General features: G+C 39.9%; 1 protein-coding gene and 1 long non-coding RNA gene across 2 annotated transcripts; both read left to right on the top strand.

The window, feature by feature from the left end:
* LOC127917246 (uncharacterized) lies at positions 1–16,725 on the top strand. Its single transcript, XR_008097051.1, has 2 exons — positions 1–74; positions 15,973–16,725. It is a non-coding gene; the product is annotated as an uncharacterized LOC127917246 (long non-coding RNA).
* On the top strand, positions 13,950–15,912 carry LOC127906025 (ferritin, middle subunit-like). Its single transcript, XM_052500530.1, has 4 exons — positions 13,950–14,233; positions 14,631–14,777; positions 15,011–15,136; positions 15,589–15,912. Exons 1-4 carry the CDS (start codon positions 14,132–14,134, stop codon positions 15,742–15,744), a joined length of 531 nt encoding a protein of 176 aa, XP_052356490.1. The 5' UTR covers positions 13,950–14,131; the 3' UTR covers positions 15,745–15,912.
* Positions 16,726–20,820: the final 4,095 nt, after the last annotated feature.

Here is a 20,820-nt window from a genome sequence, read left to right as displayed (position 1 = left end):
AAAATATCACTGAAGTTTGTTGCTGTTTTCTAAGTGTTGACCTGTAGTAATGGATGTTGTATCAGTCTATTGAGGTGCTTTGCTCTTTTACTGAGCATCTTCATACAGTGATAAATACTGACAATTGTAGACTTACTAGTGTCTGAGGGTCATAACAATAGAAGTTTAACATGAGTTTCATAAAGGATGTTACCTCGGACCACAGAGGGTGTCCTTTACCGTATCTTTGCAATAGTGCCATGTCAATTAAGGACCCAGCTGTCAACTCTAGGTCCATAGGAGTGAAATGGGTAACTACAGTTGATGTAGAACTTTAATCTGAGCATCACAAGTTTATTATACAGCCTAGAGGTCAATCAAACCCTTGCGTCCTGCTCGGTAAATCAGCTGTCATGGTGCATTTCTCTAGTGATGTTTGTCTCTTACTGACACACAATACCTCTTCACCCATTCTGTTTATTTCAGGTAATACTCGATAGTTCCCCTTAGAGCAAACTATGAACTGAATACTCAAAATAGTAAATCTACAAGCCTCTTGTTCATCTTAAGGGGCTTATTGGAGATGTCATATGGTTTCAAAACTACTGGTAATTTACTGAAGTCGTTCATTTTGGTAATTGACAGGCAAGCAACTTAATACTTTTAACAAATATTGCTAGACAATTTTAAGGTGTCCATATAGTAAATTAGTTTCTAGCGGGTAGACCATTTCATTAAAGGGAAAATGGCCTAATGAAGTGTCTAATCAGCAATGGCATTTTTATTAAATTAACTATTTCCTTTTCACAACTGCCGCCAACATTAACAACCTAGAAGTATTCACATGGTAAATAGAGTACATTTAATTAAAAGATGGCAGCTTTGTCATACTATTTGAAAATATATTGTACATGTGAAATCCACACAGGGCCAGATATTTGTGATAATCTGACGTACCCAAGAAGGCTACTAGATGGCATCTGAGTCATTTGCATTTTCCAACATTTGAATTTATGGATCCCTATTAGCTGCTGTCAAGGTAGCAGTTACTCTTTATGGGGTCTAGCAAAATAAAGGCAGTTCTATACAATAACACTAACATTACATTAGATTTCACAACACATTAAGGGCTTGCCCTCAGGCCACTACTCTTCTACAACACAAAATCCATGTGCGTGTGTCTATAGTGCATATGTTATCGTGTGTTTCTCAGTCCCTGCTGTCCCTTAAGTTGTATTTTTATCTATTTAAAAATCTTATTTCACTGCTTGCATGATTTACTTGATGTTGAATAGCAGCCATGTCATGGCTCTCTGTGGTACTTCTGCACCGCCTGTAGTCTGTGCTGGACTTGGGGACTGTGAAGAGACCTGGTGGCATGTCTTGTGGAGTATGCATTGGTGTCTGAGTTGTGTGCTAGTAGTTTAAACTGACAGCTGGGTGCATTCAACATGTCAATAATTCTCACAAATACAAGTAGTGATGAAGTAAATCTCTCCTCTACTTTGAGCCATGAGAGATTGACAAGCATAATATTGTTAGCTTTCTGTGTACACTTAAGGGTGAGCCGTGCTGCCCAGTTCTGGGCCAATTGTAAAAATAAAAAAAAGTCCCTTTTTTGTGGCACCTGACCACATGACTGGACAGTAGTCCAGGTGCGACAAAACAAGGGCCTGTAGGACCTACCTTGTTGATAGCGTTGTTAAGAAGGCAGAGCAGTGCTTTATCATGGACAGATCTATCCCCATCTTAGCTACTGTTGTATCAATATGTTTTAACCATGACAGAAGTTTAGTTTCGACTTGATACTTATCCACATTTTCACATTATTCATTACAAGTTAATTAAAATAAAATATAGGACAAAACACACATCAAGACAAGAGAGACAACACAACACTCTTAAAGAGAGACCTAAAGACAACAACATAGCATGGTAGGCAGTAACAGAGTCCTGTTGTAACAGATAGGCCTACATTATTCAGTGTATATACATCCTTGGCTGAGTACCAGTGGAAAGTTTGGGACAGTCAAGTCAGCAATAGTCTATGTTGCTAGCAACAAGATAATGTTTTGAGTTTATGATCTATCTTATTGCTAAAGAACACACTGTCTGATAATATGGACCTCATGCAACATTATTAGAAGGGATTGCTACATTTTATTTTACTGTTGGTGTCATTTCATGATTTTATGTTGTCATTAATTCATTTTGGAGTAATTAAATCAGTCTGAAAAGTCCAAAGTAATTATCCTCTCTGCTTCCAGCTAGACCAACACAATACTTTTATTCTTGGGTGGCAGGGTAGCCTAGTGGTTAGGAGGTTGTACTATTCAACGGAAGGTCCCATTATGTTCAAACCAAACACTACATTCTGCCCAAAGACCATAACCCACTGTTCATTGGTGGTCAGTAAAATAAGAATTTGTTCTTAACTGACTCAGCCTAAATTAAATAAAGGTAAAATAAAACATTCATAATAGAATTTTCCCGCCTGTTAGGACTGGTACAAGATTTCCTATAAAACATGGGTCCCATTATGTTGCAAACGCCCCTTTCCCCTCAAACACCTCAATTCCACGGTAAGAACTCTATCCCATCAAACATAGTGATGCTTTGATTTCTGAGGCAACATTCATTTCAGAATAGAAGGAACCATGAATTCCAGCTCTGTATCAGAAAAAAATAGTTAAAAAGCAATACATTTTAGTTTTTGGAATGGCCTATAAGTACAGACCTAATCCCAATTCTTCCCTTTTTCCTGGACTTGAAATGAGCTTCATCAATCCAAACAAATTACACTGAGTTAAAGAAGTTCTGCATGCTAGACCTACAGTATTCCTTCCACCATTGTGATAAACTGAAAAATATGGCTTTCAGGCATTTGGTGGAGTAAATGCAGCTGAAGGTGGCAATTTACCACTGTCTTGAGTGTAAGGGGGCAATTAGACACACAGAGGAATTGGCTGTTGTGTAACTTGACTAATTAAATAAATAAATGAGTATCCATTTTTTAGTGATTTGTAAACTCATCTTCCCTTTATCTTCTATTAGGTTTTGAGACTGAAGATGCTGAGTCAAAATAGACAAATCTGGCAAAACTTTAGCCAGGGCAGACCTTTTTAACAGTCCATATATATACACTGGGAGTGTATAAAGCAATAAGAACAACTTCCTAATATTGAGACAAACTCCCCTTTTTCCCTCAGAACAGCCTCAGAGGTTGGGGGAAGGACTCAGATCTAAAGGGTGTCACCCTTCAAAGCATTCTGGGATGCTGGTTCATCATTTATAATGCTTCCCATCAGTTGTGTTTATAACTGTATGTCCCTATGTGAATCATTCTTGATACACACAGGAAACTATTGAGTGCTAAAACAAAAATGTATATTCCTGAACTGTTAGTTAAAAACAGTTTAAAGTAATCATTGTAAAATATTGTTATTGAGTTGTGATTGGGGTATATTGGCCAAAATGATCAGGAAAGTTGGTGTATTTTCCTCCAACATTCATCAGAAACAACCATATTACAGCTATGTGTTTAAAATGCCTTCGTAAGTTACATAGTATATTACTACCGTTTCTATTTCTTCACCTTCCTGGTTCTCTGTTGGGCGTGAAATATGAAGTGTGCCTAGGTTATTTAGCGTGGTCTCAATCAAATGATTCATAGACTATAGGTTGGGGCTTGCATCCTCAGAGAAGCACAGAGCAATACGATATTTCTAAGATAGCTGCTGGGATAGTCCCTAAATAAAAACTAGAACTGCATTACACACTGCAAGGATATTCCACCCTGAGGCCTGCTTGCCCTTGCTGATCAAAACCTTCCGTTTTTGCTGCCTAACCAATGCTGTGCTGTGTAGGCCTACAGTGGCAGTTCAGGAGGAGAGTCAAAGAATTCCTCAGAAATTTATTTTTGATTAAGGCCTTGTCCAAAAATGCAATATCTTGCGCGTAGACTAGCCTGTAGCCTATGTTCTGTTCCATTTGAGAAGGAGAGCATTTGAGGACCGGAGGTCAACTTTGATAGATTGCTACTACTATAATTGATTTGAAGAAAAACAATATGTTTCTTTCCCATGATGTATTTATCCAAGTTATTGACATCACAATAAGCCAGATTTGAGTTACTTACATTGTGGTGCTGAAACTTGAAGCAGCAGTCACGGCACAATCATTTGGAAATGGACAGCTGATGGTGCAGAACATTGGCATGAAGTCAGTGATCTTCAGGGAGGCATCAAAATATGGGTGGCCTGTGACGCACAATCCAGCTATGCTTGGAAGATGCAATTCTACACAGAGAACCCGACCAGAGAAGAACCAGGGGATGGGGGTTGTGCTTGATGTGACAGATGATCTGAGGGGGCACAATGTCACGTGTGACAATTTCTTCACCTCTTATGAACTCAGCCAGCAGCTCCTGACGAGGAAGATCACCATTGTTGGCACAGTTAGAAAGAACAAGCCTGAGCTCCACCCTGCTATCCTTGCAACAAGGGGGAGAGAGAACTTCTCATCAAAGGTTGCCTTCACCCCACCACTACTCTAAGAATGTGGTCCTCCTGAGCACACTGCACAAAACGGCTGAGATCAGTGATCGTGAGGACAGGAAGCCAGCCATCATCCTGGACTACAACCACAACAAGGGAGGCGTTGACAACCTGGACAAGGTGATTGGAACTTACAGCTGCAGGATGACTGCCTGCTGGTCCCAGGTCATCTTACACAACATCATTGATGTCTCCTCATACAATGCCTTCGTAATATGAAACAAGATCAAGACAGCTGGATGCCTGATAAGCAGAACAAGAGGAGGGTGTTCCTGGAGCAGCTGGGAAAGGCACTTGTAACCCCACACATTCAAAGAAGGGAGTGGCTCCCCTGCACAGCAGCCTCTGCAGCTGTGCTAACACATGCATACACATGCATACTGTCCTACATGTGCTAATTAGAGATGATTGATTTATGTTCTTCATGTTTTTGTATCTACTATCTAATTTTATTGGTATTTATTGTTGTTGTTTATACACCTTGTGGTTGGGGGCAAAGGTTAACAAAATGGGAGAAGACAAGTATTTTGTAGTTGAATTCATCATTGTCCAGTATATAAGAATTTATCACTATGTTACCAAAAATGTTCAAGACTATTATTCTTTCCCTTCAATAAAATGCATTCAAAACGACTTCATGCACATTTCTGCTACTTTCTTAGGCAATACAAGTGCTATCTCTTGCAAAAAATGTGTTAACACCTACACAGTTCCTTTAGCAACAATAATAATAATAACCTCTACTTTAATAAAGAAAACAATTATGACAGCTATGTTGTAATACAACGAGTGGTGTCCACTGAATGAATGCAGTCTTTCTGCATTGTGAAGAGGGGAAACCCAGATATTCACAAAGTTTGTGATGCATGACAGGTTGTTTCTTCATGCAAAATATATTTTGGGTTTAAAATTCAATTAAGCTGCTTTATTTTAGGGGTTTGGTGAAGGCAGGGCATTTTTTACCCTTAGGACTACGGGAGTATACAGAATGTTAAGACTACACAAGAGGTAAGTATATTTAAAACCAAATTATTTTAGACATTTACTCAAGTGGGATTTTACTGGGTCAGTTTCACTTTTACTTGAGTCATTTTCTATTACGGTATCTTTACCTTTACTAAAGTATAACAATTGGGTACTTTTTCAACCACTGGTATTCAAAGCCTTTAATACTTTGTTGAAGCTCCTTTGGCAGCGATTACAGCCTCAAGTCTTCTTGAGTGTGACGCTACACGCTAGGCACACCTCTATTCAGAGAGTTTCTCTCATTCTTCTCTGCAGATCCTCTCAAACTCTGTCAGGTTGGATGGGAAACGTCACTGCACAGCTATATTCGGGTCTCTCCAGAGATGTTCGATCAGGTTCGGGTCTCGGCTGGGCCACTCAAAGACATTCAGATATTGTCCTGAAAGACCACTCTTGCGTTGTCTTGGATGTATGCTTAGGGTCATTGTCTTGTTGGAAGGCAAACCTTCGCCCAGTCTGGAGATTTTGAGCGCTCTGGGGCAGGTTTTCATCAAGGATCTCTCTGTATTTTGCTCCGTTCAGCTTTCCCTCGATCCTGACTAGTCTCCCAGTCCCTGCCGCTGAAAAACATCCCCACAGCATGATGCTGCCACCACTTTGCTTCACCGTAGGGATGGTGGCAGGTTTCCTCCAGATGTGACGCTTGGCATTCAGGCCAAAGAGTTCAATCTTGGTTTCATCAGACCAGATAAACTTGCCTCTCATGGTCTAAGAGTCCTTTAGGTGCCTTTTGGTAAACTCCAAGTGGGTTGTCATGTGCCTTTTACTGAGCAGCGGCTTCCGTCTGGCCACTCTACCAAAAAGGCCTTATTGGTGCAGAGATGGTTGTCCTTCTGGAAGGTTCTCCCATCTCTACAGAGGTAGTAACCCCTTAAAATTGATTGATTTTGTTGTCAATATTCTGAACAAAATTGTAATCACTGTTCTGCAACATATGCTTCAACAATGAATGTATTTGCTGTGCCAGACCTAAGGGATAATGTTAGCTTTATAATTGTACTTTTATGTTCAAAATCTAGAAAACCATGCCAGATTACTAACTAAATTAGCCCTGGAGCATTTAATATAGCTATAAAACAAAACAAAAATATGTTTGGAGATTTGTATTACACATGAATGAATGATCTAAATGTTAGCGTTAAATAATCAAGGCCTTTAAACACTTGTTTGACAAAAATTGTACAAATGAAATGCCTTTTATGGTGTCTGACCCGAAGTTGACATAAATCCACTTAGTTGCATTTAATTAAAAAATAGGAGGTTGTTCCTTTACAGGGTGTTAACAGCTGATACTTTTGTCTGTCAAAATATAAACTTCACATTTTGTTAATATTAAGACAAATATTAGTAGAAAAAAGGTAGATTGTCCCATCTTTTAAGAATCACTGAGCTCGAAAACAGCAACATTTTTCTGCCCCATGGCAAAAACATTCATAGATTGTAGCTACACTAAATATGATATAACCAAAGATTGTTGTTATCCAGCATTTCTGGATATTACTGGTTTGCCTAATCAAAACACTGCAATAGATTCTATAACTAACCTGGTATTGGCTGTAATCTCTTCGTTCCATATTCTGGAAACCAGTCTTATACATGTCCGTGTCCATTTGAAAACACAGAAAACACAGATAGATAATACATAAATAAAACATTTTTGAGGTTTTCTCCAGTGTTTGTTTATTTGCCTGTTGCCTTTTCTTTTCAGGCTTTGCCTTCCACACTCTAGTGCAGGAATATTCAACTCTTACCCTACGAGGTCCGGAGAACTGGCTTCTAGGTCCAGAGTTGAGTTTGAGGGGTATAGTGCATTTTAAAGTTGAAGAGCACCAACCACAGATGCTCCCTAGACCATCTCGAGGACTAAATTCAATATAGAATCAGTGTGACGAGGTGACAAAAAGATTGTTTTACTATTGTAACATGCAGTGAATAGAATTCTGTTGTCCTCTGGTTTAGAAATCAAACTCTGGTTCTCTTATTGCAGACCAAATTGTATACATTTCCCCCAGTTGTTTTATAGAGGACATTGTAATGCAAGGTATGCTACAGTATATGTGTAGAATATGCTGTGTTGGCTAATTTGCATATTCAGCCTAGTTTTTAAACCTCCATTCTAGCATACATGACACACACATCTTTCTATACACTTTTCTTTGGCTTTCTAATCAAAGTATATGATTGAATGTTTCTTTAAGCCTGCAGCTTCTTACTTGAAAAGAGACATGTAATCAGACCAAAACATGATAAAAAAAAATGTCCCTGACAGATAGCTAATGAAACACGAGCCTCATGAGCAGGCAAATTGACAGTTACAGTAGCAGGCCAGGCTAGTCCAACTAACATTGGTTAGCTTTAAAAAAAAAAGAAGGGTAAAAGGTGAACGGAGTTACCTCTTCATGGGACAATTTGTATTGCATGCTGCACTTTTCAAGTGTACTCAAAAACAGATGTTTATCTTATTTCCGTCTTTGGGAGTTCATCAAACACATACAGCAAACAGTTTGAGTTTTCAGACCTCACTTAAGGCTGTGTTTACATCCTAGATAGAAGCAGTGTTAAACTATACTATTATGAGAAAATGTGTAAGAATTGAAGGTGCCAACAACTGTTATAGTTATTATAAGAATGTTTAACTGTCATGTACAAAAAAACCTGCTCCCCCCTCGATCATTTTTTCAGCTTCCACCCACAACCTATAGTTGCATATTTGCATATTTGAATGAATACTTGAGAGAGTAGCCCCCCATTCACATTCTATTCCATATTCTGAGCCATAGGCCTATTCAAGCCTTTACACTTAATGTAGTTGGTCCAAAGTTGGCATCATGACACTCACTTTAATTGGATTGATCATGTATTTCTTTCCCAGTTCACTTTCACTACAACAAAGTAATCAGCCTCTTTGTTTTCAGCTAGACTAACACACTACTTGTTTAATTTGATTCATTATAGAATCTTCAGCTTATTAGGACTGGACATGATTTCCTTTACAACCATGTGTGTGTGTGTGTGTGTGTGTGTGTGTGTGTGTGTGTGTGTGTGTGTGTGTGTGTGTGTGTGTGTGTGTGTGTGTGTGTGTGTGTGTGTGTGTGTGTGTGTGTGTGTGTGTGTGTGTGTGTGTGTGTGTGTGTTTGTACTGAATTGATACAGCAATTAAATGTTGTAATCAGGTCAGCAGTTAATTGAGTATTAGACATTAGACATTTTGTGACATATTCTGGTCTAGTGGTAATGCTGCTGACTCTGGACCCTTTGCTGCATGGATTCAAACCCTGTCTACACTTTCATATCTGTATTCCTCTACCTTTCTGTCACACCCCTCTCATTCATAACTTGATATCTCAATAAAGAAAGAGAAAATACTAATATCATTTCGAGACCATGTACTACCCAAACATGATGAAGGGAACATAAATAGAATAATGGGTTTTGATATTGGTGGGGACTTTCTGAACTGTTATAGTTAGACAAACAGTTTAAAGTAATACAGAAAAATATTGGTATTTGAGTTCCGATTGACTAAATTGACAACATTTTCAGGAAAGTTGTTGTATTTTCCCTTCAAATCACCAGAAACAACCATTCACAGCTATTTGTTTAAAAATGCCTTACTAAGTTACACAGTACATGTAAGGTGCATATAGTATATAGTACATATAGTATATGTTCTTGCTGTTCTCTCCTTCTTCCCTTTTTCCTTTTCTTCAAATCTGGTATCAACCGGTCTTCGCCCATTCATCACCCCTCATGTCTGTTTCTGCAGTCACAAAGTGGCGCCTCCGTCCACCATTGTCACTGATAACAGAACAGAACCACTGTCTGCTTAAGGAGGTGGCTCCTTAAGCAGACAACAATGCAATAGTGGTCTGCTTAGTTAACTGACTTCCATTGGGGGAAAAGAAGGAGTGGGCTGTCTTGCTTCCTCTTCCATCTCTGCTTGAGACTCCAGAATGCTGAGTCACAATGACAAGGCAGAAATACAGCCAGGCAAGAGCCCGAGTCAGTCCATATTGTAGTAGAACCAACAGGAGGTTATGACAGGAATAAGAAGTGGCACAAATTTCACTGAGGACAGGGAGGACATGCATTTTTGTCCCCTCCCCAGTTTTATTATTGGAATGTGATACAAAACAAGGCAACGGTGTGCTTTTGGACTGTGCAGATCTCACCGAGCAGTCGGGAAGGCTGTTTGCAGTGTTTATTCAACCCATCCAAAATATTAATGTATATGTCCCCCCCACAACTAAAACCAATGTTGCGCCCCTGGTAAAAAATAGTGGGAGGGAGCAATAGGGAGAGAGGGGAAGGGGGAAAGATTACAGACGAAAAACACTGTGTCACCCTTCAGAACTTCAATAGAAATAGTTATGTAATGGTTAACCATTTACAGTATTACTTACTGTTTATAACTTTGTGCAGCTGGTCACATGATGGACCCGGTCATGACTTTAACAACTTAACACAGGTTCTCGGGGTTGAACATTACAGAAGAGATTTGCATAGAGAAATTAAGACAATTATTTGACGATTTCAATTTTAATCCTGTTTGCTCTTCTGCTAAAATATGGTCACTTAGAACAACCTGGAAGAGTAGACGTAACATAGTAAAAGTATATTCGGGAATATTCCAATTAGTATGATATGTTTTGTATGTATTAATTTGTGGATGTCCATCATCAAATTGGTATTATAATAAACTAATGGTAATTCGTACAATATGTTACAAATTGCCATTTTTATAATATGTTACGATTTGCTAAACATATGATATGTTACGAATTCCAATTTGTTGTGGCTGAATTTAGCTCGGTGGCTAGGTGCTAACATTAGCTATGTGGCTAAAGTTAGTTAGGCTAGGGGTTAAGGGTTAAGGTTACTTTAGGGTTAAGATAAGGTTAGGAGTTAGGTTAAAGGGTTACGGTTAGGGTTAAGGTTAGGGGAAGGGTTAGCTAACATGCTAAGTAGTTGCAAAGTAGCTAAAAAGTAGTAAATAGTTGCAAAGTTGATAATTAGCTAAAAAGCTGAAGTTGTCCGTGATGAGTTACAAGCAACTTTTGGGATGCTAGACGTTCACGTTATATGCTCACCCAAACTTATACTTTAGGCATGACACACAATTTAGTCGAAAACTGATGTCCCTTTTCGCAAAAAAAAGAAGGAATGCCAAGTATGTCACAGCCCTTGTTGTCACACCGGTTTAAGCATGAGTCTACTGCCACTTCCAACAGTCTGAAGAGGCTTCGTCTCATTGTCTCCAAAACTTTGTTTCCACTAATAATGAAAGCATTATGCTATAAAGTGAGGTTCAGCTTAGGACAGTCGATCAAAATAACAGAAAGCAGGGCACATACTTCAAGGATTATCTATGTTGAAGACCCTTACCCACATTTGAAGCAGCTTCATAATTTTTCAACAAACAATGAACCTAGATAGTAGCTATGACAAATTGATAGATAGAGCCTGTTTTGGCTTACATTTTAGGAAAAAGGGGGCCCTGTTCTAAAACAATTGGAGTAGAGGCAATACTTTACATACTAGGCCAGGAAAGACCAGGGGCTGTATAAATCAGTGGAAGCTGGGGGGAGGACCTTCCCCATCCATGTAATGTTATTCAATGTGATCTAAAAGGCAAAACTGATCCTAACCCGGCACTCTTGCTCTGAGAGGCTTGATGCAAACTGCCTCAGAAGACCTCAGCTGTGTTTGAATACCCATACTAACATGCTGTATACTACGTACTTAATGAGTACATACTGCATACTATATATTATTAGTTCACAGGGCTCCCGAATGGCGCAGCGGTCTAAGGCACTGCATCTCAGTGCAAGCAGCGTCACTATAGTACTGCTGTAATTGAGGTATGATTGGGCCCAGTGTTGTCCGGGTGTTGCTGGAGTAGGCCGTCATTGAAAATAAGAATTTGTTCTTAAATGACTTGCCTAGTTAAATAAAGGTTACATTTGAATATACTGTAAAAGAACTGTAAACCTTTAGTTGAGCGTACTAGCGCTTCGACTGTCTCCCGGAAGCTGATGCTGTTGCTATATGCAACCTCTTGTTAGCTTGTTAGCATAACTAATTACTTGCTAGACATCATACGATTTTGGATGTGTCTGTAAATTTAATCTGGAGTGCCAGAGTACGCTCTGGGCCTTCTTAAATTCAGAGCGTTGTCAGATTGTCCGTTCGTAAATTCAAAGTGTTTTGCTCTCTGGCCGAGGAGTTGGGTTGACTCGAGCGTTCTGACCTCACAACGGCAATCAAGCACCCAAGCTAACTGGTTAACTTTGGCTAGCTTGCTAGCTACTTCCAGACACAAATGAGGGAACACCTCACTCTGACCAATTTACTCGCCCTAGCAGAGCTGGTTAGGCTGTTTTCATGTTATCCAGAGCATTGGTGACTGTAACTGGGGTGCTGGCAACAATTGAATTACTCTTTTAATTGAATTACTCTCAGATGAGATTGCTCTGCAATCGGAGTAGATAGCCAGAGTGAATTAACAATGTCCATTGAGAACGCACAATGACTATACCACTTATCCCACTTATACCACCTGATGTCTTAATAGCCAACTAAATGTATGTTAGGTAGCTAGCTAACATAACGGTACATACTACTGCAATGATATGCTATGCGGTTCATAAGGATAGCGTAGCTAAAGAATTGTAACTTAACTTATTTGAAAATTCTTTACATCGCTGAACATTTTCTTAACATTTGTCATAATTAGTTAAAGCAATGAAATTGTATCCGCTCTCGTCTGACTTCGGCTGCATATTTTCTGCCATTTTCTTAAAATCTGAAAAGGTTGTGTGGCCATGCCCGTTTTCTGAAGAATTGCATTATGGGCCCTGAAAGCACGGAAATAATGTCCACTGCTTATATTTTTCATATTTTGGCTAATTTAGTATGACATCCGGGAACTTTTGGCATACTAACTATATCCATACTGTGACCAATAACCATACTACATACTCCACTTACATTTACATTTAAGTCATTTAGCAGACGCTCTTATCCAGAGCGACTTACAAATTGGTGCATTCACCTTATGACATCGCATCACAAATAGTATGGTTAGTGCGGTTAGTATGAGTATTTGAACACAGCTCTAGTTCTTATGAATACCAATGACGTTTCAACTACATGGCTGTATTGAGCAATAAACAGCACCCTGAAAGCACCCTGTCAACAGTTCTGGAAGATCAGGTCATGTGAACTGAAGTTGTTAGGAAGGTGACTTTATTACTCTAGTCTTTGATTTTCATTAGCTGTAAAAAGTTTTCCACTTCACAGTTTTAGCTTAATAACCTATGTATGGTTAGATGTATGTAGCTACTGATTTTGTGTAGTTATTTCTAGGCTAATGTAATCAACTGACATATCATTTGTGAACCTCTTTTATGTAATTTGAAACCGAAAGGTGTATCTTCAAATACCATTTCTACAAAAGCCAGCCTTTCTTTCTCTGTACACTACTGTATTCCCATACCTCATACTGAAAATTGAGCTGATATTTTTTTTCAAAAGTGTGATAAACCAGTTTTTCTTTTGGCTGCATTCTGGAAAAGGTAAACAATTAAGCCAGGTATACTATTGAAGCATATGCTCTTAGAGAATGAAACAGAAGTTTACAGAACTGCATCTCAAAGTTCAATTATTTTTATATCCTAAATCAAACGTAGACGTAGACTATTTCTCAATTAGCCTAATATTAGAATTCTTTCTATTTTCTTCTAAGGATATAACACACACACATTTTTCAACGATAACTTCTGTAGTTAGACCTGCACTGTAGCATTGCTTAAGCTTTTAGCTGATACTACTGGTATAGTTGTTTCCAATAGAATGTTACTTTGTAATAAACAAAGTTGTTTTTTTTTCATTAACAGTCCGTGATGAAGAGGTCAAGGCGAGAGCATTTACTCTGACCAAAATCTTTCCGCGTTTTCTTTCAAATTACTTGAGGATTATGATCGAATAGAAGTTTCGTAATGTTTAAGCTTTTACAAATGTACTGATATATGTGGATGCATGTGGTATTCCGGAAACTGAGAAAAATGAAGTATATTTGTGCGTGGTGTTCACACACGTACCTGCCCTCTCATTGGCTAGAATGGTCCCACCTGCTCTTGCCTGTCTTCATTCGTTGAGCACATGTATTTCCATTGATAGAGTGGTCACTCGGCTCTCTTGTCAATATAATAAATAATCTTTGCTTTAGGTCATGCGTATGAGTGGGCTCGTCTTTAAATGACCCGCCTAGTTCCTGTTGAAATTCTAAAGGTGATTGGCTACGCTCTGTGAGGGTGGATTTCACTGACGCATTCCGTTTGGAACAATAAATAGAGCGAACAAGGCTCCTTCCAGTTCACAAGTCTGAGAAGACGCATGAAGAAGTTCTTGCTTCAACAGTGATTGAACGGAACTCCTCTGCCTTCGTCCCGCATTATAGAACATTGAGGATTGATGACATAGCACTTACTTGAACTATAATAGCAAAATAGTTTAAGAAACTTTATTTTTGTACTTTTTATTTTGATATAAAATAAAAAGCTGCCAAGATGGAGTCTCAGATCCGCCAGAACTATCACCACGATTGCGAAGCTGCTATCAACCGGATGATCAACTTGGAGATGTTTGCCTCCTACACCTACACTTCAATGGTAAGAAGTCTGCCAAGATGACCGTGTTGTTGATCTACCTGTGTATTATTTTTATGCCTGGTCCTAAATTGCTATTTTTCACTTGATTTTTCTGTAGGTCTAGAGAATTAATAGCAAATATCCTCAACTCCGTGAAGTACATTTGAGTTTTACTTGGCAAGGCTATTAAGACCCTCCAGTTAGATATAGCATTCAAATGAAGTTGGGAATCTATCCTACTACTGTCAGAGCGCGTGACAACTCATTGACAGGTTAAATGTCAGGTTACCAAGTAGACAACGGACTAGACTAGACTGATTCATCCCTATATCATCAAGCCTAGTTGCCACAACAAGAACAGAATGCTGTCATGTTTTTTTCTTTTTTTCTAACTACAATGTTTTGTTTATCCACCCAGGCTTTCTATTTCTCCCGTGACGATGTGGCTCTGCGTGGCTTCGCGCATTTCTTCAAGGAGAACAGCGACGAGGAGCGGGAGCACGCCGACAAGCTACTCTCCTTCCAGAACAAGAGAGGTGGACGCATTTTACTCCAGGACATCAAGGTGAGCGCCTGAGTATCAAGCACATTTAGATTGTAGACTGATAGGGAATGTCTTTCCTCCATGGTGGAAAGTGTCTACAGAGTTTTGTTGATCGAGAACCTGGAGTAGTCCTTAACATACTGCCTCTAACCATTGAACTGAAACTGTGAGGGGTGTAATTCTGTTCACTTTATCTTAACCTTAACATCTGCTAGTAGTCCTCAACACTTCTGTGTTCACTCTGTCCTGTGTAGAAGCCAGAACGTGATGAGTGGGGCAATGGGCTGGAGGCCATGCAGTGTGCTCTGCAGCTGGAGAAGAATGTGAACCAGGCCCTGCTGGACCTGCACAAGATTGCCTCTGACAAGGTTGACCCCCATGTAAGTTATGGTGGAACCGCACATCACATGTATGTATCACATAGAATACAGGTACTGTCCCAGGAGATGATCAGGTTGTTGTAGCTCTGATAACTAATGACACGGGATTGTTTGACCTGCTTCTTCACACGCGCACAATAGTCCACAGATGCACACGATGCAGCTAATGCGTAAGGGGCTGCAGGTTGTCTAGTGGTGAGAGCTTTGGGCCAGTAACAAAGGTTGCTGGGGTGAATCCCAGAGCTGACAAGGTGAAAATGTGTTCTGCCCGTGAACAAGGCAGTTAACCTATTGTTCCACATTAGGATGCCATTGTAAATAAGTGTGAACGGACTTGTCTAGTTAAAAAATAGACACCTCATTATCTACACTTATGCCATTACCACCAGGCTCTTGTGTGTTACATTAGTCTGTATTCATTCTCTTGTCTGACCTGTGTTTTCCCTCTTTAGCTGTGTGACTTCCTGGAGACTCATTACCTGAATGAGCAGGTGGAGGCCATTAAGAAGCTGGGTGACCACATCACCAACCTCACCAAGATGGATGCTGTCAAAAACAAGATGGCAGAGTACCTGTTTGACAAGCACACCCTGGGAGGCCAGAGCTAAACCACTTCCATCCCCAGGCTATGGCCTGCAGCCTCAGACCAGGACTCCTTGGTTCTCTGATAGATCTTCCTGGCTTTGCTTTTATAGGGATGGGAGAGTGTTAAACTGGTGAACACTACAGTATTGGAGGCAAGGCTTCTTGTAAAACAATAAAAAAATATCACTGAAGTTTGTTGCTGTTTTCTAAGTGTTGACCTGTAGTAATGGATGTTGTATCAGTTTATTGAGGTGCTTTGCTCTTTTACTGAGCATCTTCATACAGTGATAAATACTGACTATTGTAGACTTACTAGTGGCTGAGGGTCATAACAATAGGAGAAGCTTAACATGAGTTTCATAAAGGATGTTACCTCGGACCACAGAGGGTGTCCTTTACAGTATCTTGTAATAGTGCCATGTCAATTAAGGACCCAGCTGTCAACATATTGTACGAATTACCATTAGTTTATTATAATACCAATTTGATGGACATCCACAAATTAATACATACCATACAAAACATATCATACTAATTGGAGTATTCCCGAATATACTTTTACTATGTTTACGTCTACTCTTCCAGGTTGTTCTAAGTGACCATATTTTAGTAGAAGAGCAAACAGGATTAAAGTTGAAATCGTCAAATAATTGTCTTAATTTCTCTATGTAATGTTCAACCCCGAGAACCTGTGTTAAGTTGTTAAATTCTTGACCGGGTCCATCATGTGACCAGCTGCACAAAGTTATGAACAGTAAGTAATACTGTAAATGGTTAACCATTACATAACTCTTTCTATTTAAGTTCTGAAGGGTGACAGTGTTTTTCGTCTAATCTTTCCCCCTTCCCCTCTCTCCCTATTGCTCCCTCCCACTATTTTTACCAGGGGCGCAACATTGGTTTTAGTTGTGGGGGGACATATATATTAATATTTTGGATGGGTTGAATAAACACTGCAAACAGCGTTCCCGACTGCTCGGTGAGATCTGCACAGTCCAAAAGCACACCGTTGCCTTGTTTTGTATCACATTCCAATGATAAAACTGGGGAGGGGACAAAAATGCATGTCCTCCCTGTCCCCAGTGAAATTTGCGCCACTTTTATTCCTGTCATAACCTCCTGTTGGTTCTACTACAATATGGACTGACTCAGGCTCTTGCCTGGCTGTATTTCTGCCTTGTCATTGTGACTCAGCATTCTGGAGTCTCAAGCAGAGATAGAAGAGGAAGCAAGACAGCCCATTCCTTCTTTTCCCCCAATGGAAGTCAGTTAACTAAGCAGACCACTATTGCATTGTTGTCTGCTTAAGGAGCCACCTCCTTGAGCAGACATCAATGCGATTGTGCGATGACTTCCTATGGGGGGGGTGAAGGAGTGGGCTGTCTCTCTTCCATCTCTGCTTGAGACTCCAGAATGCTGAGTCACAATGACAAGGCAGACATACAGCCAGGGCAGAGCCTGAGTCATTCCATACTGTAGTAGAACCAACAGGAGGTTATGACAGGAATCATCGCACTATCGCATTGATGTCTGCTTAAGGAGCCACCTCCTAAATCAGACAGTGGTAAACGTCCTGAGTTAACTATCTTCATTTATCAACCATCGTTGGTCTCGAGGTAGTTCTCTTCTGTTATCACAGTGACAATGGTGGAAGAAGGCAGAGTTTTGTGACTGCAGAAACAGACATGAGGGGTGATGAATAGGTATTTATGCTGCAGTAGTTTGTGTCGGGGGGCTAGGGTCAGTTTGTTATATCTGGAGTACTTCTCCTGTCCTATTCGGTGTCCTGTGTGAATCTAAGTGTGCGTTCTCTAATTCTCTCCTTTCTTTCTCTCTCTCGGAGGACCTGAGCCCTAGGACCATGCCCCAGGACTACCTGACATGACGACTCCTTGCTGCTGCTCCAGTTTCAACTGACCTGAGCCCTAGGACCATGCCCCAGGACTACCTGACATGATGACTCCTTGCTGTCCCCAGTCCACCTGGCCATGCTGCTGCTCCAGTTTCAACTGACCTGAGCCCTAGGACCGTGCCCCAGGACTACCTGACATGATGACTCCTTGCTGTCCCCGGTCCACCTGACTGTGCTGCTGCTCCAGTTTAAACTGTTCTGCCTTATTATTATTTGACCATGCTGGTCATTTATGAACATTTGAACATCTTGGCCATGTTCTGTTATAATCTCCACCCGGCACAGCCAGAAGAGGACTGGCCTCCCCACATAGCCTGGTTCCTCTCTAGGTTTCTTCCTAGGTTTTGGCCTTTCTAGGGAGTTTTTCCTAGCCACCGTGCTTCTACACCTGCATTGCTTGCTGTTTGGGGTTTTAGGCTGGGTTTCTGTACAGCACTTTGAGATATCAGCTGATGTACGAAGGGCTATATAAATAAATTTGATTTGACTTGACTAGCGCTTCACCTGTCTACCGGAAGCTGATGGTGTTTCTATGCAACGTCTTGCTAGCTTGTTAGCATAACTAATTACTAGCTCGACATCATACGATTTCGGGTGTGTTTGTAAATTAAATCTGGAGTGCAAGAGCACGCTCTCGGCGTTCGTAAATTCAGAGCGTTGTCAGATTGTCCTTTCGTAAATTTTAAGCACCCAAGCTAACTGGCTAACTTTGGCTAGCTTGCTAGCTACTTCCAGTGTCCATTGAGAACGCACAATGACTATACCACTTAACTAATCCTGATGTATTAATAGCCAACTAACTTTACGCTAACATACTGGTACATACTGCTGTAATGATATGCTATGCGGTTCGTAAGGATAGCGTAGCTAAAAAAATGTCAGCCAACATCAGACATAACGTGTAACGTAACTTATTTGAAAAGTCATTACACCTCTCAACATTTTCTTAACTCTTGTCATAATTAGTCAAAACAAGTAAATTCATCCACTCTCGTAATAAACAAATTAACCATTTTTAAACAGATTAAGATGAGGTCGAGGCAAGTGCATTTACTCCACCCACAATCTGTCCGCGTGAGATATAACCGTTTTTGTGAGGAGGTATATAACAGTGTCAAATTACTTGCGGATTTTGATCATATTGAAGTTTCGTAATGTTTAAGCTTTAACAAATGTACTAATATATGTGGATGCACGTGGCTTTCCGGCAACTTTGAGAAAAATTACGTCTAGTTCTGCGTGTTGTTCACACCTGTGCCTTCCCTCTCATTGGCTAGAATGGTTCCACCTGATCTGCCTGTCTCCAATCGTTGAGCACATGTATTTCCATTGTTAGATGGGTCACTCAGGCTCTCTTCTCAATATAATACATATCTTTGCTTTAGGTGATGTGAATGAGTGGGATCATCATTTATTTATATTTTTATATATTTTTTTACATTTATTATTATGAACACAACAATACAAAATATATACAAAGAAGAGTACATAAACCTAACAGACAGGGGTATTACATATCAAGATTCCTTTTCATTTTGTTATTTAACCAGGTAGGCCAGTTGAGAACAAGTTCTCATTTACAACTTCTACCTGGCCAAGATAAAGCAAAGCAGTGCGACACAAACAATAACACAGAGTTACACATGGAATAAACAAACGTACAGTCAATAACACAATTTTAAAAATCTATATATAGTGTGTGCAAATGAGGTAAGATTAGGGAGGTAGGACAATAAATTGGCCGTAGTGGCCCCAGTCATTACAATTTAGCAATTAAACACTGGAGTGATAGATGTGCAGAAGATGAATGTGCAAGTAGAGATACCGGGGTGCAAAGGAGCAAAAAATAAGTAACAATATGGGGATGAGGTAGTTGGATGGGCTACTTACAGATGGGCTTTGATTTTGATTTTGCTGGGCACTCCATAGGTGCAATGATATGTGACCTGCTCTGACAGCTGATGTTTAAAGTTAGTGAGGGAGATATGAGTCTCTTTATGGTGAATCTTGCTTTTTGTTTTGGAAGGAGTTACTTGTGATCATTTCAAAATTACCTGTTCTCAGGTGGAGAAATGCCATTAAGAAGCTGGGAGACCACATCACCAACCTCAGAAGATGGATGCCTGTCAAAACAAAATGGCAGAGTACCTGTTTGAAATAAAATAAAAGGCCAGAGCTGAACCACTTATCCCCAGGCTACGGCCTCCAGCCTCAGACCAGGACTCCTTGGTTCATGAAGACCCTCCTGGCTTTGCTTTTATAGGGAACCTGGGAGATTTAACCTGTCAATGAGTTCTTACGCGCTCTGACCAAGGTAGGATAGATTCCGGATTCACTTGAATGCTATACCAACCTGGAGGGTCTTAATAGCCTTGCCAAGTAAAACTCAAATATGTACTTAACGGAGTTGAGGTTATTGGCTACAGAAAAGTCGGGTGAAAAGTGGAATTTAGGCCCAGGCATAATAACAGGTAGCTCAACAAAACGGTCACCTTGGTAAACTCCTTACCATTGAAGTGTAGGTGTAGGAGGCAAACATCTCCAAGTTGATCATCCGGTTGATAGCAGCTTCGCAATCGTGGTGATAGTTCTGGCGGATCTGAGACTCCATTTTGGCAGATTTTCTTTAATATCTAAAGTAACGGTACAAAAATAAGGTTTATTCGACTATTTTGCTATTATAGTTCAGGTAAGTGTTATGTTATCAATCCAGAATGTTCTATAATGCGGGACGAAGGCAGAGGAGTTCCGTTCAATCACTGTTGAAGCAAGAACTTCTTCATGCGTCTTCTCAGACTTGTGAACTGGAAGGAGCCTTGTTCGCTCTATTTATTGTTCCAAACGGAATACATCAGTGAAATCCACCCTCACAGAGCGTAGCCAATCACCTTTAGAAATTCAACAGGAACTATGCGGATCATTTGATGACGATCCCACTCCTCAGGAGTGAATGTAACATTGTGTGTTCTCATGAATTCTTGATAATCGTATAGTTGGCCATCATTGTTCAATAATTGTTTAATCCAAATAATGTTGTTGTCAAACCAGTCTTGGAAAAATAAATACTTGTTTTTGTGTTTTAAGTCATTCTTATTCCATATTGTATACTTATGTTCTTTTGTCAGAAGATTTTGGAGTGAGTTAAAATCTTCTATCTTAAAGAGAAGACTACTAATGTTAATCTGAG

This window comes from Oncorhynchus keta, unplaced genomic scaffold (assembly GCF_023373465.1).
Source record: "Oncorhynchus keta strain PuntledgeMale-10-30-2019 unplaced genomic scaffold, Oket_V2 Un_contig_1110_pilon_pilon, whole genome shotgun sequence".
Classification (NCBI taxonomy): Eukaryota; Metazoa; Chordata; class Actinopteri; order Salmoniformes; family Salmonidae; genus Oncorhynchus; species Oncorhynchus keta.
Note: the sequence above shows the minus strand (reverse complement) of the source record. Positions and strands in the feature narration are given on the sequence as shown.